This window comes from Hypanus sabinus, chromosome 4 (genome assembly GCF_030144855.1).
Source record: "Hypanus sabinus isolate sHypSab1 chromosome 4, sHypSab1.hap1, whole genome shotgun sequence".
NCBI classification, from domain to species: Eukaryota; Metazoa; Chordata; class Chondrichthyes; order Myliobatiformes; family Dasyatidae; genus Hypanus; species Hypanus sabinus.
Window position 1 is genome coordinate 102,455,709 of NC_082709.1, and position 25,969 is coordinate 102,481,677.

The 25,969-nt window shown below is 48.1% G+C and overlaps 1 protein-coding gene across 3 annotated transcripts in view; it reads right to left on the reverse strand.

Annotated features, from left to right (window-relative positions):
• The window catches only part of LOC132393039 (cilia- and flagella-associated protein 44), a 210,917-nt gene that overhangs the window by 4,335 nt on the left and 180,613 nt on the right, over positions 1–25,969 (reverse strand). For all 3 annotated transcript variants that reach the window (XM_059967770.1, XM_059967768.1, XM_059967769.1), the window contains 2 exons: positions 16,522–16,682; positions 11,925–12,059 (listed from right to left, as the gene is read on the reverse strand). In XM_059967770.1, coding sequence (XP_059823753.1) covers positions 11,925–12,059; positions 16,522–16,682 — 296 coding nt within the window. The remainder of the gene's footprint in view (positions 1–11,924; positions 12,060–16,521; positions 16,683–25,969) is intronic.

Below are 25,969 nucleotides of genomic sequence, written 5' to 3' on the forward strand. Positions count from 1 at the left end.
TTGGACATATCAAGTGTGACAGTGGAAACGTGTGTATGGAACCAGAGGACATAGCAGAGGTAGTTAATGAATATCTTGCTTCAGTATTCACTATAGAAAAGGATCTTGATGTTTGTAAAGATGATTTACAGTGGATTGAAAAGATTGAGCATGTAGATATTAAGGAAGAGGATGTGCTGGGAGCTTTTGGAAAGCATCAAGTTGGATAAGTATCTGGGACAGGATGAGATGCCTCCCACAATAGTCTGGGGTGCAAGGGAGGAGATTGCTGAGTTTCTGACAATGATCTTCAGATTATCAGTGAGCACGGGAGAGGTTCCGGAGGATTGAAGTGTTGTAGATGTTGTTCCCTTATTCAAGAAAGTGAGTAGAGGTATCGAGGAAATTATAGACCAGTGAGTCTTACTTCAGTGGTTGGTAAGTTGATAGAAAAGAACCTGAGAGGCAGAATTTATGAACATTTGGAGGGGCATAATATGATTAGGAATAGTCAGCGTGGCTTTGTCAAAGGCAGGTCGTGCCTTACAAGTCTGATTGAATTTTTTGAGGATGTGAATAAACACATTGATGAAGGTAGAGCAGTAGATGTAGTGTATATAGATTTCAGCAAGGCATTTGATAAGGTACCCCATGCAAGGCTTATTGAGAAAGTAAAAAGGCATGGGATCAAAGGAGACCTTGTTTTGTGGATCCAGAATTGGCTTGCCCACAGAAGAAAAACAGTGGTTGTAGATGGGTCATATTCTGCATGGAGGTCAGTGAACAGTGGTGTGCCTTAGAGATCTGTTCTGGAACCCTTTCTCATCATGATTTTTATAAATGACTTGGATGAAGAAGTGGAGGGATGGGTTAGTAAATTTGCTGATGACACAAAGGTTGGAGGTGTGGATAGTGTGGAGGGCTGTCAGAGGTTATAGCGGGACATCGATAGGATGCAAAACTGGGCTGAGAAGTGGCAGATGGAGTTCAACCCAAATAAGTGTGAGATGGTTCATTTTGGTAGGTCAAATATGGTAGGGCAGAATATAGTATTAATGGTAAGACTCTTAGCATTGTGGAGAATCAGAGGGATCTTGGGGTCTGAGTCCATAGGACACTCAAAGCTGCTTTGCAGGTTGACTCTGTGGTTAAGGCGGCATATGGTGCATTGGCCATCGTCAATCATGGGATTGAGTTTAAGAGCTGAGAGGTAAAGTTACAGCTCTACAGGTCCCTAGTCAGACTCCACTTGGAGTACTGTGCTCATTTCTGGTCACCTCACTACAGGAACACAGAACATAGAATAGTACAGCACATTACAGGCCCCTCGGCCCACAATGTTATGCCAACCCTCAAACCCTGCCTCCCATGTAACCCCCCCTACCTTAAATTCCTCCATATACCTGTCTAGTTGTCTCTTAAACTTCACTAGTGTATCTGCCTCCACCACTGACTCAGGCAGTGCATTCCACGCACCAACCACTCTCTGAGTGAAAAACCTTCCTCTAATATCCCCCTTGAACTTCCCTCCCCTTACCTTAAAGCCATGTCCTCTTGTACTGAGCAGTGGTGCCCTGGGGAAGAGGCACTGGCTGTCCACTCTGTCTATTCCTCTTAATATCTTGTACACCTCTATCATGTCTCCTCTCATCCTCCTTTTCTCCAGGAAGGATGTGGAAACCATAGAAAGGGTGTAAGAGACAGGCGGACAGGTACATGGAGCTTGGGAAAATGGAGGGCTATGGGTAACCCTAGGTAATTTCTAAAGTAAGTACATGTTTGGCACAGCATTGGCTTCATTACACATCGCCAATTAAAGTGTTAAGCGAGATTGAAATCGACAAGGAGACCAGAAGGCAAGGAGGTATTCATACTGTCTGCCTGCGTTTGACCAGTCTGCCCCCCTTCTCGCTTGCTGTTGCTGGGGGAACATTCAGGAGTCTTGGATCCACACTGCAAGGAATACTCAGCGCAGCTCTGGCTGTGGGACACTTTCTCGGAGGACTTTGTGGTTTAATATTTAGTGTCAATGGCTTTTGGAGAACTTTGCAGTCCGTGTTGCATGTGTTTCTGGTGTTGGGTTGCTATTTTTTGCTATATATGTGATTTGATCGGAGCACCTCAGCACAGACTGGTTCTGCAGCCTGTAAACAGTGAACTGAACTCTCCAAGGCAGTTTTAAATCCTGCGTGTTAATCGCCGGCTTCTTGCCATTTGTGTGATATGTCTCTTTTTTGGCACATTGGCTGTTTGATGTGTTCTTTGAATGGGTTCCATGGTGTTTCTTTGTTTTGTGGCTGCCTAGTGAGGATGAGTCTCAAGGTTTTATACTGCATACATTGATAATAAATGTACTTTGAATCTTTGGGCAGGGTGGCACAGCAGTAATACTTTATAGTGCCAGCGAAGGCAAGATCCAGATTCAATTCTTGATGCTGTCTGTACTTAGTGCCAGCAAGCTGCATTAAATTCCACCACTGTCTAAGGAATTTTTTAAGTTCCTCCTTTGACCGTCTGGGTTTCCTCCAGGTGCTCCAGTTTCCTCCCACAGTTCAAGGACGTATGGGTTAGGGGTTATTTGTTGCATGCTATGTTGGCACCAAAAGCATGGCAATGTTTGCGGGCATCCTCGGACTGTGCTGCTCGTTGATGCAAACAACTCATATCATTGTATGCTTCAATGTACATATGACAAATAAAGCTAATTTTTAAATGGGAGAAGCATAGATGGGAATTTTAGTCAGCATGGACCAGATGGGCCAAATGGCCTGCTTCTCTGTGAATATAAAAGGTAAGATTAAGCCATCCTTCCCTTTATGTTTGGTCTACCATTCCATAAAACAGCTAAGCTTCACTTCCCCAAATCTCAAAAAGACCTCAGAGATAGCCATGCAAAAATGGGAGAAGAAGTCATGGTGGTGTCAGTACTGAGTTGAAGAAGCTGGGAATACAGAAGAGCTCTGTTGCATGGGCTACTGACCTGCTCCTGGATATACTTCATATCTGACTCTAAATTATATCACTGGCCTGCACAAGGTATGTTAACATTTTTTATTCATTTTAATTGATTATGATGTAATTTTTTGTTAATTAGAACAGTAAAGGCCTTTCGATCAATAATGTTGTGCCAACCGTTTAAAGTACTCCAAGGTCAATCTAACCCTTCCCTCCTATACAGCTGCCTATTTTTCATCCATGTGCCCATCTATGAGTTTCTTAAATGCCCCTAATTATCTGCCTCTAATACCACCCTTGGAAGAGTGTCCCATGACCTCAACATGCCATGTAAACTTCTGACATTCCTTGTATATTATACTTTCTCCCAATCACCTTATAATTATGCCCCCTTGAATTAGCCATTTCCACCCTGGGAAAAAAAGCCTCTACCTGTCCACTTGATCTATGCCTCTTATCATCTATTAAATCATTTCTCATCCTCCTTGTCTCTAAAGAGAAAAGCCTTAGCTTGCTAACCTATCATCATAAGAAATGCTTTCTAATCCAGACTTCATCCTGGTAAATCTCCTCTACACCCTTTCTAAAGCTTTCACATCCTTTCTATCATGAGGTGACTAGAACTGAACACAATACTTTAAATGTCGTCTAACCAGTTTTATAGAGCTGCAACTCTACCTTGCAGCTCTTAAACTCATTTGCCCTGTTAATGAAGGCCACTACCTTCTTAACCACCCTATCAACTTGTACTGCAACTTTGAGGGGTCTATAGGTGTGGACCTCAAGATGCCTCTGTTTCTCCACGTTATGAAGAATCATGCCATTCAAGTTCAACCTTCCAAAGTGAACCACTTAACAATTTTCCGGATTGAAAGCTATCTGCCACTTCTCAGTCCAGCTCAATGTCCCTTGTAGCCTATGACCACCTACACCATCCACACCACCACCAACCTTCATGTCATCTGCAAACTTACTAACCTACCATCCACATCCAAGTCATTTATAAAAGTCACAAGAACAGGAGTAATAGGAGTAAATCTCTGTGGAACAACACTGGTAACCGACTTCCAAGCAGAATATGCTCCATGCACTACTGCCTTCTGCCTTCCGTGGGCAAGCCAATCCTGAATCCACACAGCCAGGTTTGCCTGGATTCCTTATCTGCTGGCTTACTGAATGAGCCTATTATAAGGAACCTTGTCAAACACCTTACTAAGAACTATATACACCACAACCACTATTCTGCCTTCAATGTTCTTTGTCACCTTCTCAAAGAATTCAACCAGGCTGAGGCATGACCTGCTCCTTACAAAGCCATGTTGACTACTCCTAATCAGACTATGCTTCTCCAAACGCTCATAAATCTTGTCTCTAATTTGCGCACCCACTGACGTATGACACACTGATCCACAATTCCCAAGATGATCACTATTACCCTTCATGAACAATGGAATAACATTTGCCACCTCCAGTCCTCTGGGACTACTCCTGTGGCCAGTGAGGACACAAAGATCATTGACAAAGGCTCAGCATCTGTTCCTTCACTTCCTGTAGTAACCTGGGTATATCCCATCTGGTCCTGGGGACATACCTATGCTAATGTTCTTCAAAAGTTTAGCACATTCTCTTCTTTTAATGTTGATGTGTTCCAGCATTTCAGCCTGTCCTACAATAATCTAGCATTTGTCAAGGTCCCTCTCAATGAAAACCAGTATTCATTAAGTCCTCCCCTACATCTTCCGACTCTAGGCACATGTTTCTTCTTTTATCCTTGATGATCCTATCCTCATTCTAATTATCCTCCTGAACTACATGTAAGTGCAGAATGCCTTCAGGTTTTTCTTAAACCTACTCTCCAAGACGTTCTCATCCCTTTCTAATTCTCTCCTAAATCCATTCTTAAGCTCCTTCCTGGCTACTTTTTAACTTCCAAGATCCCTGTCTAATCCTTGCTTCATAAACCTTAAGCAAGTTTCTTTCTTCCTCTTGACTAGATGTTCCATTACGCTTGTCAACCATGGTTCCTTCACCTTATTATCCTTTCCCTGCCTCAATGGGACAAACCTATCCAGAACCCCATGCAAGTGCTCCCTGAACAATATTCACATTCTCTTCCAGCATTTTCCCGAGAACATCTGTTCTCAAATTAAGTTCCTGTCTAATAGTATGATAATTTACTGTCCCCTCAATTACTTCCCCCTACTGTCACTCCATCCTTCTCCAAGGCAATGGTAAATGTGATCAATGTATCTGAAAAAGTCACCAACCAAGATCTGTCACCTGACCAAGTCACACCTTCCCCAAATGAGATTCCAATGATCCAGAAATCTGAAACCCTGCTCCCGGCAGCAATTTATCAGCCACACATCCATCTGTCAAATCATCCTATTCTTACCCTCACTGGTATGTGGCAAAGGCAGCATCCAGAGATTTATACCCTTAAGCTCCTGTTTTTCAGTTTCCTACCTATATTCTCTCTGCAGGGCCTCATCCCTTTTCATACCTATGTCGTTGATACCAATATGTACCATGACTTCTAGCTGCTCACCCTCCCTCTTAAAAATGCTGTTAACCTTGGGGCATCCCTCACCCTGGTAACAGGGAGGCAACATATGATCCAGGAGTCTCCATCACATTCACAATATTTTCTGGCTGTTCCCCTAGCTATTGAATCCCCTACCACCACCTCTCTTCTCTTCTCCCTCTTCCCTTTTGAGCCCCAGTACCAGAGACTTGACTGCGAGATCGTACCCCCAACACCATCCAAAGTAGAATGTTAGTTGTTGATGGAAACAGTCACAGGGGACCCTGCAGTCTGACTGCTCTCCCTCTCCTGACAGTCACCCTGTGTCCTGCGTAACTATGTGTAACTATCTCTCTGTATCTCCCGTCAATCAACCCTTCAACCTCCCAAATGATTCTGAGTTCATCCAGCTGCAGTTCACTAACATTGCCTGTAAGAAGCTGCAGCTTGATGCACCATAGAGGACACTGGAGATCTTCCTGCCTTCCCACATCAGGCAGGAGGAGCATTCCACTATCTGGCCTGGCATACCCACTGCTTTAACTGTGGAATAAGAAAGAAAGAATCTTACTGGAAACATACCTTAGCCTCCAGCTCTCCCCACCAAAACATCAAGCTCCCAACTGTAATAGAACTATAGAACATTACAGCACATAAACCCTGGCCCTTCTTGGCTGTGCCGAACCATTTTTCTGCCTAGTCCCACTGACCTGCACCTGGGCCATATTCCTCCAAAACCCTCTCATCCATATACCTGTCCAAGTTTTTCTTAAATGTCAAAAGTGAGCCTGCATTCACCACTTCATCTGGCAGTTCATTCCACACTCCCACCACTCTCTGCATGAAGAAGCCCCCCCCCCCAATGTTCCCTTTAAACTTGTCCCCTTTCACCCTTAACCCATGGCCTCTGTGTTTTCTCCTCTGGCCTCAGTGGAAAAAGCTTGCTTGCATTCACTCTATCTATACCCATCATAATTTTATACACCTCTATCAAGTCACCCCTCATTCTCCTACACTCCAGGGAATAAAGTCCTAACCTATTTAATCTTTCTCTGTAACTCAGTTTCTCAAGTCCCGGCAACATCCTTGTAAACCTTCTCTGCACTCTTTCAACCTTATTAATATCCTTCCTGTAATTAGGTGACCAAAACTGCACAGAATACTCCAAATTCTGTCTCACCAATGTCTTATACAACCCCACCATTACATTCCAACTCTTATACTCAATATTTTGATTTATAAAGGCCAACGTACCAAAAGCTCTCTTTATGACCCTATCTACCTGTGATGCCACTTTTAGGGAATTATGTATCTGTACTCCCAGATCCCTCTGTAACACTGCACTCCTCAGTGTCCTACCATTTACCTCGTATGTTCTACCTCAGTTTGACATTCCGAAGTGCAATACCTCACACTTGTCCACATTAAACTCCACCTGCCATTTTTCAGCCCATTCCTCCAGCTGGTCCAAATCCCTCTGCAAGCTTTGAAAACCTTCCTCACTGTCCACTACGCCTCCAATCTTTGTATCATCAGCAAATTTGCTGATCCAATTTGCCACATTATCATCCGGATCACTGATATAGATGACAAATAACAATGGACCTAGTACTGATCGCTGTGGCACACCACTAGTCACAGGCCTCCACTCAGAGTAGCAATCCTCAACTACCACTCTCTGGCTTCTTCCATTCAGCCAATATCTAATCCAATTTACTACCTCTCCATGTACACCTAGCGACTGAATCTGCCTAGCTAACCTTCCTTGCCGGAGGTCTTGGCCTATTCTCACAATGGCTGCTCTGTTTAAACCTAACTTCTTTTTATTGCCATTGCCAAGTGCCTAATTATCCAACAATCTCAAGCTGGAAAGTCCTGACAGCCTCTACCCTTTTTAAATCTCGTGCTTACTCACCACAAGCAATATTCACATGATCTCAAGCCCACTGGAAAGGAAATGCATTTTAAGTAAATTTATTTTTAAACAGTTTTTAAAATAATTTATGCTTTCACCTAATGGCTACTGATGGCTAAATAGAATGAAACCATTTGAGGCAGTGCTAAGTCAAAGATCCCATGGCACTACTTCAGGTTGTCCCAGATGCCTTGCTCAATATTTCTCCCTCAGATTGCTAACACTATAGCATAGTGTGTGGATTCTTGCAGCACGTGCATCACCCATGGAAAGCCCATTGATCTGTCCTTAACCCATTTCCTATGTAACCCCCTGGGTCGCCTCAGGCTCACTCAGCTTATTCTCGTCTAGGGGGAGCAGCCTTCGGCCCCGCCAAACTGGGTAATCAGCTGGTGTGGATGCTGTGTGATGTCCCAGCCTCGCCAAAAAAACAGACAATACACCATAAGCGATTAAATGAGTACAAATTGTAAAGGTTACTATAACTAAGTGATTAATAACGATACAGTATATATGAAGAGAAAAAATAAAGAAAAGGCGCCAAACTTATCAAAGTCCAAACCACTTTGTGCACAACCGTTGGAGCTCAATTTCTGAAGTCTTCTAGCCACCATTCAATCCCCTCCGAACTCCTCGACTCGCAGCTCAGGACCCTCCGTGTGATCAACCAAGCACATCTAGCTTCATCCCCCCTCGTCAGAGTATCTCCCGGCCTCGGACCCCCGCTTGAGGTCCAATCCTCGCCCAGCTTACAGCATTGAGTCCTCTCTCTCGACCCCCTCACGCCGATCCGCCCAAAAGCCCGTCAACAAAAGCTTACAGACTCAGAAGAAAGAACATTAATCCCCATTTGGTTTACAAAGGAATACCATTCTCGTTATCAGTAAATTTTAACCCAAAACAGCTTGCAGCACTCTCTCACAACAAATAAACATTCCTGCTTTTAACAAAACAAAAGAAGCCCTTTTGATTACATACACAGTAACAAAGAGAAAAAAAGAAAAAAACCCCTTTATACTCTCCCTCCACCAAATAAGTTATGTCCTCATGACTATTAAATAACTCGCCACCTTTCCTGCCAACACACCGTAACCCAAGCGCACACAGTGACATCTCCTCCCCACACAGTAAACCTCACACCCTGTTCCTCAGGCGCTACTTAGGCCAACTATCTGGGAGTTCCCTAACCCTTCTGAGACCTCCGTACCCCCTCACCTAAACCCTTCAGGCTCGGACACAATTGGGGATACCTTGGGCCCACTACCAACTCCTCTCTCAACCTCTCACTCATGCCCCACACTGCACACAGCTAACCCTCCCCGCTACACCTGACTCAATGGGAGAAGGGCCAAAGGTCTCTTCCTCAATCGAGGGAAGTCAGCAAAAGGCAGCATGTACCACACATCCAGCACATCATCCATCGAATCTGTATTCTTCCTCATTCCTGTGATCGGTAGCTGTTGTTTGATCTTCTCCAAACGGAAACACGTGGCCTGCACTGCTCCCGCAGTCTCTTCAACCTCCTGTTCAGTATTCACTGCACTTCTCTCCAGCTTTTTCTTCCTCATGACTTCTTCCAGATCAACTTTCAGGTTTTGCACTTCATTTGAACTGTCGATGGTCATCTTCAGGTTCCCTTCAAGCTTCCGCTTCTCTCTTCTGAGATTCGTCTGTAATTTCTTCACCTCCGCAAACTCCCCTCTCCGGGTTCTCAGTTTGCTATTACCCTCAGTCAGACAACTTTCTTCATTCTCTCCAACTTGTAAGTCTTCCGAATGGTTCCAGATCACTTTCTCCAGTCTCTCCGTCTTCATTTCAAACTTGATTCCGTAGAGACAGTCACTCACGAGCTGCGACCTTCGCCAGCCCTGGCACGAGTCCCGAAAAGACTTTAACTCGGTAGTTCTCAGCTGCTCCTGCAACGACCTCACTTCATATTCTCCTGAGGCAAATCCAAACACCAAGAGATCATCCACATACACCAAAACTCCAAACGCCTCCACATCCCCTATGGTCTTCCACCTGCCCAGCAGGAAGGTTGCAAGGGCTCCAGATATGCCCTGTGGCATCTTTTCGGACCCGAAGACTCCTAGGGAATTTATAACGGCCGTCTTCTCCTTGTCGGCCCCAATCATCGGGATCTGGCAACATCCACTCCTCAGATCCAGCACCTTAAACCATTTTGCACTACTCAGACAGGCCATCGCCTCTCCGGCCCTCAGGGCCATATTCTGGTCACTGACAGTGCGCCTCTTCAACGCAATATAATCCATACACACGCTGCCTACATCTTCCACGGCTGTAGGGGCCAGTCGCCGCAACCTCTCTCTCTCCGAGGTGTCTTCAGCAGTCAACTCCCCTCCCTTGTGGTATTTCGCAGCGTTCACGAAGAGGGTCTCACCCTCAGATACTTCCCCCAGGCCGTACCACCACTGGCTCTCGTTTGAATTTGGTATCAGCCCAATGCTGCTACACACGTCTGCACAAGCAGCTCGAAACCCTGGGTGCATCGACAATGCCTCCAAACAGCGCTCACCCGCCTCCTCCGGGCAGGCTCCCAAGCGCACCAGCAGGATATTGGTTCTCTCTAGAACAGAAACGCTGCCCGTCTCAACAGGGTCCGGACACATCAGCATTAACGATTCATGAACCTCAGTCACCTCCACGTTTGCCTCTAAGAACTCCATTTTCACTGACCAACAACCGTTGTCTGGATAATCATCGGCACTGGTACCCCAAATCTCCAGTGCCCTCAATGTCGTCAAGGGTAAATGCTTCCAATAACGGTTATAAAACAAACTGTACAGCAACTTAACCGGCGCCCCAGTGCCAAGGATGGCTTTAACTTGACTTCCATCCATCCGTAACAACACCTGTGTGCTTGATCCCTCTAAGCCTTCAGGAATAGGGTCTGCTCCTTTCGGGAGTTCCTTGGTACATTGCTGGGAACGTGCTCCCCCAGAGACCCCAAGCCGTTCCCCCACTGGGCCTCCTCTAAGTTTCCCGACACCTCTCGAATCAACGGAACAACTGATCCCCTTGACAGATCCCCTTGGCACCACAAGCAATTTATTTGCCCCCCTAGGCAAACGGGATACCCTAAAAACTTTCCACCAATCTCCTGCTACGGATGTGATAAGCCCCCCAGCTGCGGCATTTGACTTCCAGTCGAACCACACGCATTTTCCCACACTTTCCCAGAACTGGCAGCTGTCACTTCGAGGTAATTGCGCCTGACAGTTCTAACAAAGTCACCAGCCCGCCTACTCAAACTTTCAACCCGTCCCTGTCGCTTTTCCTCAGCCAAGCATTGCCACTCACCCAACAACTGAGAGGTCCGCTCCACCCACGCCTCCGCCCCTTTAGGGCTGGACATTATTCCAACAACCGGGCGGAGCTCACCACTGCTGAAACATCCCAACCTGTCACTCCTCACTCTCCAAACAGTATGGACAACCCATGGTCCCACCACCATTTCGTCAGCACTAGTCGGAACTCGAACAACGACCTCCAGGCTACCAACAGCAGCCACCCCACCCAACACACACGCAGTGATAACCAGCAATCGCACACCCACAAAGACACACCAGCTCTTCGCCGCAGACACAATTTAAAGAGGGTGATCACACAGCTTCCACAGAAATCAACCCCGCAATGTAACCCCCTGGGTCGCCTCAGGCTCGCTCAGCTTATTCTCGTCTAGGGGGAGCAGCCTTTGGCCCCGCCAAACTGGGTAATCAGCTGGTGTGGATGCTGTGTGATGTCCCCGCCTTGCCAAAAAACAGACAGTACACCATAAGTGATTAAATGAGTACAATTTATAAAGGTTACTATAACTAAGTGATTAATAACGACACAGTATATATGAAGAGAAGAAATAAAGAAAAGACGCCAAACTTATCAAAGTCCAAACCACTTCGTGCACAACCGTTGGAGCTCAAATTTCTGAAGTCTTCTGGCCACCATTCGATCCCCTCCGAACTCCTCGACTCACAGCTCAGGACCCTCCGAGTGATCAACCAAGCACATCTCGCTTCATCTCCCCTCCTCGGAGTACCTCCGGACCTCGGACCCCCGCTTGAGGTCCGATCCTCGCCCAGTTTACAGCATTGCGTCCTCTCTCTTGACCCCCTCATGCCGATCTGCCCAAAAGCCCGTCAACAAAAGCTTACAGACTCAGAAGAAAGAACATTAATCCCCATTTGGTTTACAAAGGAATACCATTCTCGTTATCAGTAAATTTTAACCCAAAACAGCTTCCAGCACTCTCTCGCAACAAATAAACATTCCTGCTTTTAACAAAACAAAAGAAGCCCTTTTGATTACATACACAGTAACAAAGAGAAAAAAAGAAAAAAACCCCTTTACACCTATGATTTGTCTCTGATTTGTAATGAAACCAGTCCAGACTCACCAAATTATCACAATATCTGGCAAGTGTATGTGAACAAAAGGAGCCAAATGTTGTAGCAAACAACCTCTGTAGCTCACTATTCTTAAAGTTTTAAAATACACAGAATCTGAATGCAAGATATGATCTAATAACATTACCATTTTCTTCTGTTGGCTATTTAACTGTGCTTCAATCTTCTCCTTTTCAGTCAGCATCATATTCAACTGATCCAGTCTACATGTATACTGTCTGATGTAACTGATCAGCTCATCTTGCATTTCTGCTCTTTTCTCCTGTATGCAGGTAAAAGTTAACAAAAAATGACATTACTGTAGTGATTAGTGCCTTCTAGTTCTTCAGGAAGATCTGGTGGTAAAAGTACTTCTTTACATGCATAGTTCTGAAATATTAAAAAGCTAATATTTAACTTTTCACTAGCATTCGATCTGTAGTCCCTGCATCACACAAGAGTTCTGTTAATGAGAACCGCCAGTTTTACCTCAAGTCAGAATCATTTATTTTCCGTAGTAACTTGTATTGCATCACACTGCATACACTTGCTATAGTTCTTTAACTTTTGAATATTCACCCTAACATTACCCAAAATTAAGTTAAAGCAAAATACACCATGCCCAGCCAGACAAAGCCATGTTTTAATATATACTAATTTGAAAAATGCTTTAATATATGGGAGAGTTTGTAAGAAATTGATAGGATCATTCATAGGAGATGAACAGGTCTGCAGATGCTGGAATATGGAGCAAAATTCATAACCCAGGGAGCCAATGTATTTTCATTCTAAAGAAATGAGTAAAGCTGTTCTTAAAAGAACCATCATTGCTCCATCAACCTGCGTGTGGCTTCATCTTGATAGTAGAGGAGGCCATGGACAGACATATCGGAGTGGGAGTTGTCTGTGGAATTGAAGTGTCTGTGACCACAGGGAGATCCCGCCACTGCTGGAGGACCGAGTGCCGGTGTTCGGCAAAACGGTCTCCCAGTCTGCGGCAGGTCTCCCCAATGTATAAATGGCCACATCGGGAGCACCGGATACAGTATATCACCCCAGTTGACTCACAGGTGAAGTTGTGCCTCACCTTGAAAGGACTGTCTGGGGCCTAGGATGGTGGTGAGGGAAGAAGTGTGAGGGCAGGTGTAGCACTTCTTCCGTTTGCAGGGATAAGTGCCTGGAGGGAAGTCGCTGGGGAGGAATGGGGGGGATGAATGGACTCCCACTCTGATATGCCATCCCATGTTACTTCACTCCTGATGAGGGGTTTCAGCCCGAAACGTCGTCACTACCTCCTCCCATAGATGCTGTCTGGCCTGCTGAGTTCTGCCAGTATTTTGTGTTTTTATCTACCACCTCTACACATTTTTCCGAAGTCTTGGAAAGCTCTATCCTTCTGTTAGGAGGAGGACTAAGGTGCTATTGGCCAGTCGTTCAATCACCAATGGGATCCCAGCACCAAGCACATCTTTCCCTCTCCCCCACTTTCTGCTTTCTGCAGGGTTCGCTCCCTATGCAACTCTCTTGTCTATTCGTTCTCCACTGATCTCCCTCCTGGCATGCGGAACAAGTGCTACGCCTGCCCCTACACCTCCTCCCTCACTACCATTCAGGGCCCCAGACAGTCCTTCCAGTTGAGGCAAAACTTCACATGTGAGTCTGTTGGGGCCACCTACTATGTCCGGGGCACCCGGTGTGGCCAACTGTATATCAATGAGACCTGATATAAATTGGGCGACTGTTTTACCGAGAACCTACCGCCAGAAGAAGTGACTATTTATTTTAATCTCACTTCCCATTCCCATTCTGATGTGTCAATCCATGGCTTCCTCCACTGTCGTGATGAGGTCACACTCAGGTTGGAGGAACAATGCCTTGTAATCCATCTGGGTAGCCTCCAACCTGATGACATGAACATCGATTTCTCGAACTTCCAGTAATGCCCCCCCCCCCCTTTCACCATTCCCCATCCCCTTTTCCCTCTCTCACCTTATCTCCTTGTTCGCCCATCGCCTCCCTCTGGTGCTCCTCCCCCTTTTCTTTCTTCCATGGCCTTCTGTCCTCTCCTATCAGATTCCCCCTTCTCCAGCCCTGTGTCTCTTCCGAATCAACTTCCAGCTCTTTCCTTCATCCCTCCCCCTCTTGGTTTCACCTATCACCTTGAGTATCTCTCTCCCCTCTCCATCTTTTAAATCGACTCCTCATCTTTTTATCCTCAGTCCTGCCAAAGGGCCTTGGCCCAAAACGTCGACTGTACTTTTTTCCATAGATGCTGCCTGGCCTGTTGAGTTCCTCCAGCACTTTGTGTGTGTTGCTCAGATTTCCAGCATCTGCAGATTTTCTCTTGTTTGTGATTTGTTCAATACCACTGCCTAAGAACTGTCCAGGATCATTTTGTAAGCACATCACGACAATGCTGGCCAGTGTCAATCTGAGGCTACTGGAACCCTTGGTGTGAAATTCAGGTCATACTGGGAATGTCTGTAGTGCTCTTGATGACTGCCTAGATATTCTGCCGCCCTCTACTGCATCATCAGGGGAGCACAGCTTCTTCCACAGGCCCCTGGCAGGAGGCAGTGGAAATGACCTTGACACCAACACTGACAAATCAAATGAAAATGTCTTTTTTTTGTTGCTCCTAAACAAATAAGAATCATCACTAGCAGTGACTTCTGTTGGTACCTACAACCACTTTTGATCTAGGGGGCCTTCCTCAAAACACCATCCTCAAGGATAAGAAGGTCATTGCTTGTGCTCCAAGCACTTCCACAGAAAGCTGCATATACACATCCAGCAGTGGTGTGGCTCCTCTTTAAGTTAGTGGTCACCAACCTTTTTAAGCCCAAGATCCCCTACCTCGGCCTTAGTAAAAGGCAAGATCGACCCCAGGTCAATTAGTTACACACATGCGCACCGGGGCAGAAAAGACCAGAAGTAAAACCCCGCAACCCAGAAGTAGAAATAATGTATAAACACCAGGGGTACCCACCCTTTTTTGCACTGCAAGCCGGTTTAATATTGACAATATTCTTGTGGACCGGCCAATAGGGGTGTGGGTGTTAAACACGACGGGAATACAAGCGATACTTGAAGCAGGTTCCTTATGTCCAGTCTATTCCACAATTTAGTTTTCGTGGCTCTCAGCACTTGCTTCTGTCCAGCTTGCTCACGTTTTTTCCGCTGAAAAAACTCAACAGGTTTGTCTTTAAGTGCAGGGTGCTTGGACTCAGGATACCGGAGCAGTTTTGAAGGCTTCATTGCCTCATTAGCCAACCTCCAGGCCCGAACTGCAACCTCCTGCCCACCTGCTGCCAGACGCCTTGGCCAGGTGTGGCTGGTCGTGGGTGGGGTGAGAGAACAAGGTCAGGGCAGGAGGTCCCCATACCGGGGCCGCGGCGGAGAGAGCGATTGACTGAGTGAGGCGTGCGTTAGGACACTCACCTGCTCCCCCCCTCCCCCCAGTAGGATCTATCAGCCGATAAAAGTTTGTTTCAGTAGATCGCAGCGAGGTAGCTGCTCTGCTACTTACAAAACCCTGAGCCCGAATTAGGTCATCTGCGAATATTTTAGCACCAGGTTTCCCATGAACATTCGGTGTGGTAAACAGGTTTAGAGACAAGACCCATCTGTCCACGCTCCAGGCCAGTAGCAGCGCCGCTTCCCGCCGGCCACGTGAGGCCAACCAGAAGGTTCAAGTTCAACAGTGGGCGTGACAGGGAATGAGGAAAGGTGCAGCTGATTCACATAGTTTCCTCGCGGCCTAGTGGTTGGGGACCACTGAAGTACACTGTGTAGTGTGGGGGAGCTACACACATGCACACTGGGCAGAAAGAACGGAACTAAAACCCCGCAACCCGGAAACAATTTCTCAACAGTATTTGTGTATTTATTTTTCATTTTTTTTCGGGATCTACTGGGAAAGTCTCCAAGATCGACAGGTTGGCGACCACTACTTTAAGTGCTGGAGACCTGATACTGATTAGCATATGAATAGGCCAGCATGTGTGCAGTAGTGACTACTTTCATGCACCGCCTAGGGAACAAAGGAATACACACTCAAAATGTGTAAATATTTTACTAGATTGTGATTCCTCTTAATTCTACCTCTCTCAGTTATTCTAATACTGTCACTTTAACATTTCAGTTTGCACTATGGTCTTTGCATGCATTGTATTAGTTGTTTATATTGATTGTTACTCTGTGAGCTCCTGCAAACAAGTAATTTCACTGCAGCTTGGTGTATTTGACCCTAAACTAACCCAAATTTAAATCTAAAAATGAAACACTATGCCTCAGTTATACATTTAGCCACTAGTTAAACATTACAACACAGGTGTGAAATTCTGGCCTGATTCAGGCTTCACAATGGGTTCTTATTTCTTAATACAGTGTGAAGCCAACTTCTATTATCAGGCACTTACAACTTTATGCACTAAAAATGCACACTGTAGCTGTACAATTTTCTGTGGCCTGGTAGATAAACCTGCACTTCTGCAATGTGTTTAACATTTAAAGCACCTCAAACCACTTTTCAAATCAGACAGAATTTGCTAGAGGCACCTACAAAGTTATCAAGAGGCCCTTCCAGATATCGAAAGGTTAGTGAGGGACAGGGTGCACAGTTCGGAAAACATATTTGATATTCGACATATTAAATATGCTGAGCTATTTATTATCAAGTATCCAGTCACTTCCCTTACTCGTTTATTTTGGTTGGTATCACCCCACACTGTGAAGTTACTTACCTCTCTTTGTTTTATCTTTCTGTGGAATTTAGTGTTATTGACATCAATCTTCTCTTTCAGTTCTTCCAAGGTAATGTTCACGGAGAGTGTTTGCAATGCCTCCAGATCAACCACACGGCCAAACTTCCGAACCATTTCTTGATAGCATTTCTCTTCCAACTCTATTAGTGACAGAATTGCAGGCGAGAAATTAAAAGGCAGGATCAAAAGGTGATAATGTCTGGATTATTCCCAATGGCAAAAGTGAGAATAAAAGTAACCAGTTAATGTATGGCTGGTATAGGAGTGCTCAAATTCTTGGAGCTGTGTAGTTCCTTTTGGACCAGTTGCACATCAACAACATTGGAGCTGATGTTCTAGCTAATAGTGGTTTGTGAAGGTTTAAACTAAACTGGCAGGGAGGTAGCCACCAGGTGTAATGTGGAGAAAGAGGAAGTTGGAGTGGCAACAAAAACTCGAGTGAAGTTGTGGAGTCAGACAAGTGTGGAAAGACTGATCATGAGAAAGCAAGACAGTTTTGGAATGCATGTATGTAAACTCAAAGTTGTTAAATCGGGTTAGTAAGCTCCTAGCATGATCAGGTGTGTGAGGATATGTTGTGACAATAACTGGGTAAAAGTTGCCACAAGGGTACTGGAAAAGAACAGCTAAATGTATCAAGTTATAAAAATCAAGAGAAATGTAAAGAAGTAAGGCTAGAGGTGTAGGTTTACTGATTAGGGATTAAATTGCCGTAAATATAAAAGAGGCTGAGTACATTAGAAAGTTTTTGACTAGAACAGCCCTTTCAACACAACAAAGCTTGGCAAATTCCTATTCACATACTGTGTTGAAATAACTATCAAGTTTAGATTTGAAAGTCTCTAACTATATAACTAGGTAGTTGGTTCCATGTGTCCACAACTCACTGCGTAAAGAAATGCTTCCTGATGTTAGTCTGAAATCTCCCTTTAACCAGTGTCCTTGATGTTGGATTAATTTTGAATTTGCGGCTGGCATCCACTTTTCTTATACCCTTAATGATTATGAAAACTTCTATCATCTCTCTTCTCATTCTCCATCTACTTAGGCTAAAAAGATTTAATATTTTCAATCTTTCTTCATAGCTCATACCCTGTACACCTGGAGTGAGTCTAGTCTCCCTTTTCTGGACTCTCTCCAGTGCCTTCACATCCCTCACACAATATGGAAACAGTATTCAAGGTGTGGCCTCACAAGCACATTATACAGCTTAATGAGAATGTCTTTGTCTTGAACTCCACTGAGTGCATTATGTAGCCCAACATTCCATTGGCCTTCCTAGTCGCTTTTGTGCATTGTCCAGATTTTGATAGCAATGAGTCTACCAGGATGCCCAAATCCTTCTCATACAGTGCACTTTCTAACTCAAGACCCCCTATTGCATATTTATATCTAATATTTCTACTTCTTATATATAACAATTTACATTTACTTACATTAAATTTCATCTGCCATTTATCTGCCCACATCTGAATTTTATTTAGATCTAATTGTATTGATTCTGCTGCCTGAATGTTATCAGCCTATTTCCCCCTAATTTTGTGGTCACCGGCAAACTTTACTGGTTTATTTAATATATGCTTATCCAAATCATTAATGTAAATTAAAAATAGCAGTGGCCCCAAAACTGATCCCTGTGAAACCCGACTTTTAACATCTTCTAGGTGTGAAAATGATCTTCTCACAATAATTCATTGTTTTCTGTTTTTGAGCCAATTCTGCACCCACTCACACACCTCACCCTGAATCACTACCTCCTGCAATTTGTTTATTAACTTGTCGAAAGCCTTCTGAAAGTCCAAGTAAATGAAGTCAAACGTTCTATTATTATCATAAATTTTCCCCTTCATAGAACTCCAGCTATGTAAACCATGATTTCCCCTTTCTGAACCCATGCTGGCTTTCTGCTAACATGCTTGTTCTTATCAGCTACTTTGGCATCTCATTCTTTGATTTTCATTATCTTTGATAATGAATCTTTGGTTTCCTTTATCTTACTTACAATACAGGTTAAGCTTACTAGCCTATAGTTACCAGGGTCAGTGCGGTCATCCCCCTTAAATACTGGGACAGCATTAAGCCCACTTACGGTCCTTGCAGATCTCACTAGTCTCCAATGACTTTTGAAAAATACGTGTGTGTGTGTGTGTGTGTGTGTGTGTGTGTGTGTGTGTGTGTGTGTGTGTGTGTGTGTGTGTGTGTGTGTGTGTGTTTGTGTGTGTGTGTGTGTGTGTGTGTGTGTGTGTGTGTGTGTGTGTGTGTGTGTTTGTGTGTGTGTGTGTAAAATCACAGGCCTCTTTAAGTACCTTTGGATAAATGTTGTCTGCTCTGGAGATTTATTAACTTTCAGCCTTTTCAGCTAAAGCAGGTCCTCACTTTCTAAGATTTCTAAGTCACTTGAAATAACCTTATTTTTCTTCACACATATTGGCATATTGCTTCACAGGTGAATACTTTAGCAAAATATGAGTTCAGAGTATCAGTTATTTCCTTCTCTGCATAATTTAACACTCCACTATTAGTCCTAGTATACTTAACTTCTGCCTTGACTTTTCTTTTACTACTAAGGTATTGAAAAAATCTTTTGGGGTCAGCCTTAGCATTATCAGCAATATCCTTCTCAAGCGGCCTTTCGGCAATCTGAATTTCCCTCTTGACTATAGCTCTCATATTTTCATATGCCCTATGGTTAATATCATTACTGTTTTTTCTGTTTTCCTTATACAGCTGTCTTCTTCAATAATTTTTATGTGTATCTTTATTTATCCATGTAGTTGATCTATTGTTTTTATTGTTTCTCTGACCCGGATACAAACACTTCTTGCATTGCGTGTATTGCCTCTTTAAATTGACCACATTGCTCCGCAACTGACTCAGTGAGAATCATAGCATTGTGGCGACCCATTTCCTGGTGCATCCGAACCGACTCACAATTAGATAGCCTATGGGGGTTTGCGAGCACAGAGCTTTGGAGCCTCTGCGCCATGGGGGGGCCGGTTGAGGGAGGCTTAAAAGTGAGGCTGAAGTTTTCGAATAAAGTTTTTTTCCTTCGACTGCAGTTACCGACTCCGTGTCGTAATTTTAGCGATGCGTGTAGCACACCACTACAATTGGTGACCCCAACGGTCCAAACGATTTTTGGACCAGAAATGACCGACGCCGGGTTTCTGGACACAGTGCCCGGACCTATGGTTCCAGCAAGCCGAAGCCCAATTCCACGTTCGCCAGATCACCTCAGAAGAAACCCGCTACTACTACGTGGTGAGCTCCCTCGACCAGGACACAGCGGCCCAGGTCGCGAAGTTCGTACAGTCGCCTCCGGCAGACGGCAAGTACACGGAATTCAAAGCCCTGCTCCTCAGGACTTTCGGACTCTCACGGCGCGAGCGGGCTGCCCGTTTACTGCACCTGGATGGCTTGGGCGACAGACCTCCATCGGCTTTAATGAATGAGATGTTGTCTCTGGCCGACGGACACACATGCCTCATGTTTGAGCCGGCATTCCTGGAGCAGCTGCCCGAGGACATACGCCTGCTGCTATCCGACGCGGATTTCAGTGACCCCCGGAAGGTGGCAGCCCGGGTGGACTTGCTGTGGAACGTTTTTGCCAATGTCATGGGCACTTGCCGGTGTTTGGGCCGATCGTCTTAATCACTCATAGCAGTTTGCTTGTGATCTTAATTTAGTCGACAGAATAGTGACAACGGGATGTGAAGCAGAATTGGGTTAGTATTAAGGGTGGGTTTTTTTTAAAATAATAAATAGGGAAAACGAGAACGTGAGCTTTGTTTAGACCATTGACATTCATCGTGACTATGAACACGGGAATGTACTTTTGTCGTGAATTTTAATCTTTGTGCCTAACTTCTCTGGACATACCCGGACATATGTCCATCGCACAGATCTCCCAGCCACATTCCCGGCAGCAAACCAGTCCAGGCCCGGCCGCAGAGCCCACCGACCCCCGGCCCAATGAACACTGGTGCTTCTACCACCAGCGGTGGGGCGCAGAAGCCCGCCGTTGTCGCCCACCCTGCCAGTTCCCGGGAAACGCCAGGGCCAGCCGCCGCTGATGGCTACGGCGGCTGGCCATCGGGATAGCCTCCTGTATGTGTGGGATAGAAGGTCGGGACGCCGGTTTTTGGTCGATACTGGGGCTGAGATCAGCGTTTTACCTCCGACGAGTTACGACACCCGCAGCAGGGCACCGGGTCCCCCACTGAGGGCCGTGAATGGCAGCACAGTAAGGACCTATGGCACCCGTCAGGTGCAGCTACAGTTCGGCTCCAGCCAGTTCACGTGGGACTTCACACTGGCCGCCGTAGCCCAACCGCTTCTGGGTGCGGATTTTTTGCGGGCTCGCAGCCTACTGGTCGACCTGCCCAGGAAGAGACTGGTACACGCCGAGACCTTTCAGACGTTCTCCCTGGGTGCAGCCCAGTTGCCAGCCCCTCACCTCGGCTCCATCACGCTGTCTGACAACGACTTCACCAGGGTCCTGGCGGAGTTCCCATCGGTTCTGGCACCGCAGTTCACAGCGGCCATGCCCAGGCACGGCGTACAGCACCACATCCCGACCCAGGGACCACCCCTCCACGCCCGCGCTCGGCGGCTTCCCCCGGACAAGCTCCGACTGGCGAAGGAGGAGTTCCAGAGGATGGAGGAATTGGGGATCATCCGGCGGTCCGACAGCCCCTGGGCTTCCCCCCTGCACATGGTGCCCAAAGCGACGGGGGGCTGGACACTGTGCGGCGACTACCGCAGGCTGAACGAGGCTACCACACCGGACCGCTACCCTGTGCCGCACATTCAGGACTTTGCAGCAAACCTGCACGGCGCACGGATCTTCTCCAAGGTAGATCTCGTCCGAGGGTACCATCAAATCCCGATGCATCCTGACGACGTCCCCAAAACGGCTCTCATCACCCCTTTCGGCCTTTTCGAGTTCCTCCGCATGCCTTTCGGCCTGAAGAATGCTGCACAGACGTTCCAGCAGTTAATGGACGCGGTGGGACGGGACCTGGACTTCGCGTTCATCTATTTGGATGACATCCTCATAGCCAGCAGCAGTCGTCAGGAGCATCTGTCCCATCTCCGTCAACTCTGCGCCCGAATGAGTGAGTACGGTCTTACGATCAACCCCGCCAAATGCCAGTTCGGACTCGATACCATTGACTTCCTGGGCCACAGGATTACTGAAGACGGGGCAACCCCTCTGCCCGCTAAGGTAGATGCAGTCCGCCTCTTTCTCTGACCCACCACGATCAAAGGCCTTCAGGAATTCGTAGATATGGTCAATTTCTACCGCCGCTTCCTCCCTTCAGCTGCCCGGATCATGCGCCCCCTGTTCGCCCTGATGTCGGGTCCGAGCAAGGACATTACCTGGGACGAGGAGTCCGCCGCCGCTTTCGTTCAAACGAAGGAAGCTTTGGCGGACGCCGCAATGCTAGTACATCCCAGAATGGACGCCCCTACTGCCCTCACAGTGGACGCATCAAACACGGCAGTCGGTGGGGTGCTGGAGCAACTCATCGCAGGTCGCTGGCAACCCCTGGCGTTTTTCAGCAAACACCTGCGACCACCCGAGCTTAAGTACAGTGCTTTCGACCGGGAACTGTTGGCGCTCTACCTGGCAATCCGGCATTTCAGGTACTTCCTAGAAGGTCGGCCCTTCACCGCGTTCACAGACCACAAACCGCTTACCTTTGCGTTTACGAAAGCGTCCGACCCCTGGTCGTCCCGCCAGCAATGCCACCTGTCCTACATCTCTGAATACACGACGGATGTCCGGCACGTCTCAGGTAAGGACAATGTCGTGGCGGATGCGCTCTCTCGCCCTACCGTTCATGCCCTTTCCCAAGGGGTAGACTTTGAGGCACTGGCAGAGGCGCAGCAGGCAGATGAGGAGATTCCGAGTTACAGAACCGCAGTCTCCGGTTTGCAGCTCCAGGACCTCCCCGTGGGCCCAGGTAAGAGGACCCTACTCTGTGACGTCGCCACCGGCCAGCCCCGTCCAGTCGTCCCGACAGCATGGCGGCGCCGCGTTTTCGACTCCATTCATAACTTGGCGCATCCCTCCATCCGGACAACTGTCCGGATGGTTTCCAGCAGGTTCGTTTGGCACGGACTCTGCAAACAGGTCAGTGAATGGGCCAAAACGTGCATGAACTGCCAGACGGCCAAGGTGCAGCGGCACACCAAAGCCCCACCGCAGCAGTTCCATCCCGCCCACCGGCGTTTCGACCACATTCATGTGGATATCGTGGGCCCCCTGCCAGTGTCGCGCAGAGCGCGGCACCTCCTGACTATCGTGGACCGGTTCACAAGATGGCCAGAGGCGGTCCCGCTCACCGACACCACCTCCGAATCTTGCGCCACATGACCTCCGACAGAGGCGCCCAGTTCACCTCCAGCCTGTGGTCAGCTATGGCCAGCCTTTTGGGGACCACCCACAGTCGAACGGGCTAGTGGAGCGTTTCCACTGTCACCTGAAGTCAGCCCTCATGGCCCGCCTGCGAGGAGCCAACTGGGCGGACGAGCTTCCCTGGGTCCTACTCGGCATCCGCACAGCGCCCAAGGACGACCTGCACGCCTCGTCGGCCGAGTTGATATACGGCGCGCCCCTGGTCGTCCCCGGGGAGTTCCTACCAGCCCCAAGGGGGCAAGAGGAAGAACCTGCAGCAGTCCTGGGCAGACTACGCGAGAAGCTCGGTAACCTGGCCCCCATACCCACTTCACAGCACGGGCGGCACCCGACCTGCGTACCCAAAGACCTACAGAACTGTAAGTTTGTGTTTGTACGAAGGGGCGGGCATCGGCCGCCGCTGCAGCGGCCATACGAGGGGCCGTTTATGGTGCTCCGGAACAACGGATCCACGTTCGTGCTGGACGTTGGGGGGAAAGAGGAGGTTTTCACGGTGGACCGCCTCAAACCGGCCCATGTGGACCTGGCGCAACTGGCCGAGTTTCCGGCGTCTCGGCGCAGAGGCCAACCTCCCAAGCAGGTTCTGGCCCAGACTGTGGACATTGGGGGGTGTATCGCCGGTTCTGGGGGGGGGGGTTATGTGGCGACCCATTTCCTGGCGCATCCGAACCGACTCACAATTAGATAGCCTACGGGGGTTTGCGAGCACAGAGCTTTGGAGCCTCTGCGCCATGGGGGGCCGGTTGAGGGAGGCTTAAAAGTGAAGTTTTCGAATAAAGTTTTTTTCCTTCGACTGCAGTTACCGACTCCGTATCGTAATTTTAGCGCTGCGTGTAGCACACCACTACAGCATACTTATAAACCAGAAGGAGATCATTTAATCCATTGTATCTATGCCAGTTGAAAAAGAGATAGAGAGATACAACACAGAAGCAGGCCACTCACACCAAAAAGTCTATGCTGTTCAAGAAGTACCCGTTTTCACATTTATGCTACCCTAACCCATTTTCTTCTCTCCGCATTCCCATCGGTTCCCTGCACAGAGTGCACCACTTAGTGTGTAGCGGTGTGCTACAAACAGCGCTAAAATTACGACACGGAGTCGGTAACTGCAGTCGAAGGAAAAACTTTATTCGAAAACTTCAGCCTCACTTTTAAGCCTCTGTCAACCGGCCCCCCATGGCGAAGAGGCTCCAAAGCTCTGTGCTCGCAAACCCCCGTAGGCTATCTAATTGTGAGTCGGTTCGCATACGCTAGGAAATGAGCCGCCACATAACCCCCCCCCAGAACCGGCGATACACCCCCCAATGTCCACAGCCTGGGCCAGAACCTGCTTGGGAGGTCGGCCTCTGCGCCGAGGCGCCGGAAACTCGGCCGGTTGCGCCAGGTCCACATGGGCCGGCTTGAGGCGGTCCACCGTGAAAACCTCCTCCTTCCCCCCAACGTCCAGCACGAACGTGGACCCGTTGTTCCGGAGCACCGTAAACGGCCCCTCGTATGGCCGCTGCAGCGGTGGCCGATGCCCGCCCCTTCGTACAAACACAAACTTACAGTTCCGTAGGTCTTTGGGTACGCAGGTCGGGTGCCGCCCTGGTGAAGTCGTTGTCGGACAGCGTGATGGAGCCGAGGTGAGGGGCTGGCAACTGGGCCGCGCCCAGGGAGAACGTCTGAAAGGTCTCGGCGTGTACCAGTCTCTTCCTGGGCAGGTCAACCAGCAGGCTGTGAGCTCGCAAAAAATCCGCACCCAGAAGCGGTTGGGCTACGGCGGCCAGTGTGAAGTCCCACGTGAACTGGCTGGGGCCGAACTGTAGCTGCACCTGACGGGTGCCATAGGTCCTTACTGTGCTGCCATTCACGGCCCTCAGGGGGGGACCCGGTGCCCTGCTGCGAGTGTCGTAACTTGTCGGAGGTAAAACGCTGACCTCAGCCCCAGTATCGACCAAAAAGCGGCGTCCCGACCTGCTATCCCACACATACAGGAGGCTATCCCGATGGCCAGCCGCCGTAGCCATCAGCGGCGGCTGGCCCTGGCGTTTCCCGGGAACTTGCAGGGCGGGCGGCAACGGCGGGCTTCTGCGCCCCACCGCTGGTGGTAGAAGCACCAGTGGTCATTGGGCCGGGGGTTAGTGGGCTCTGCGGCCGGGCCTGGACTGGTTTGCTGCCGGGAGCGTGGCTGGGAGATCTGTGCGATGGACGCCCCGCTCACCTTTTTGGCGTTCCACAGCAAGTCCGCCCGGGCTGCCACCTTCCGGGGGTCACTGAAATCCGCGTCGGACAGCAGCAGGCGTATGTCCTCGGGCAGCTGCTCCAGGAATGCCTGCTCAAACATGAGGCCTGTGTGTCCCTCGGCCAGAGACAACATCTCGTTCATTAAAGCCGATGGAGGTCTGTCGCCCAAGCCATCCAGGTGCAGTAAACGGGCAGCCCGCTCGCGCCGTGAGAGTCCGAAAATCCTGAGGAGCAGGGCTTTGAATTCCGTGTACTTGCCGTCTGCCGGGGGCGACTGTACGAACTCCGCGACCTGGGCAGCTGTGTCCTGGTCGAGGGAGCCCACCACGTAGTAGTAGCGGGTGTCTTCTGAGGTGATCCGGCGAACGTGGAATTGGGCTTCGGCTTGCTGGAACCATAGGTCCGGGCGCTGTGTCCAGAAACCCGGCAGTTTCAACGAAACCGCATGAACAGAGGCGGCGTCGGTCATTTCTGGTCCAAAAATCGTTTGGACCGTCGGGGTCACCAATTGTAGCGGTGTGCTACAAACAGCGCTAAAATTACGACACGGAGTCGGTAACTGCAGTCGAAGGAAAAACTTTATTCGAAAACTTCAGCCTCACTTTTAAGCCTCTGTCAACCGGCCCCCCATGGCGAAGAGGCTCCAAAGCTCTGTGCTCGCAAACCCCCGTAGGCTATCTAATTGTGAGTCGGTTCGCATACGCTAGGAAATGAGCCGCCACAAGTGCTCATTAAGCTTACTCCTGCTTACCCAAGCTTAGGGTTGTTCCTAGG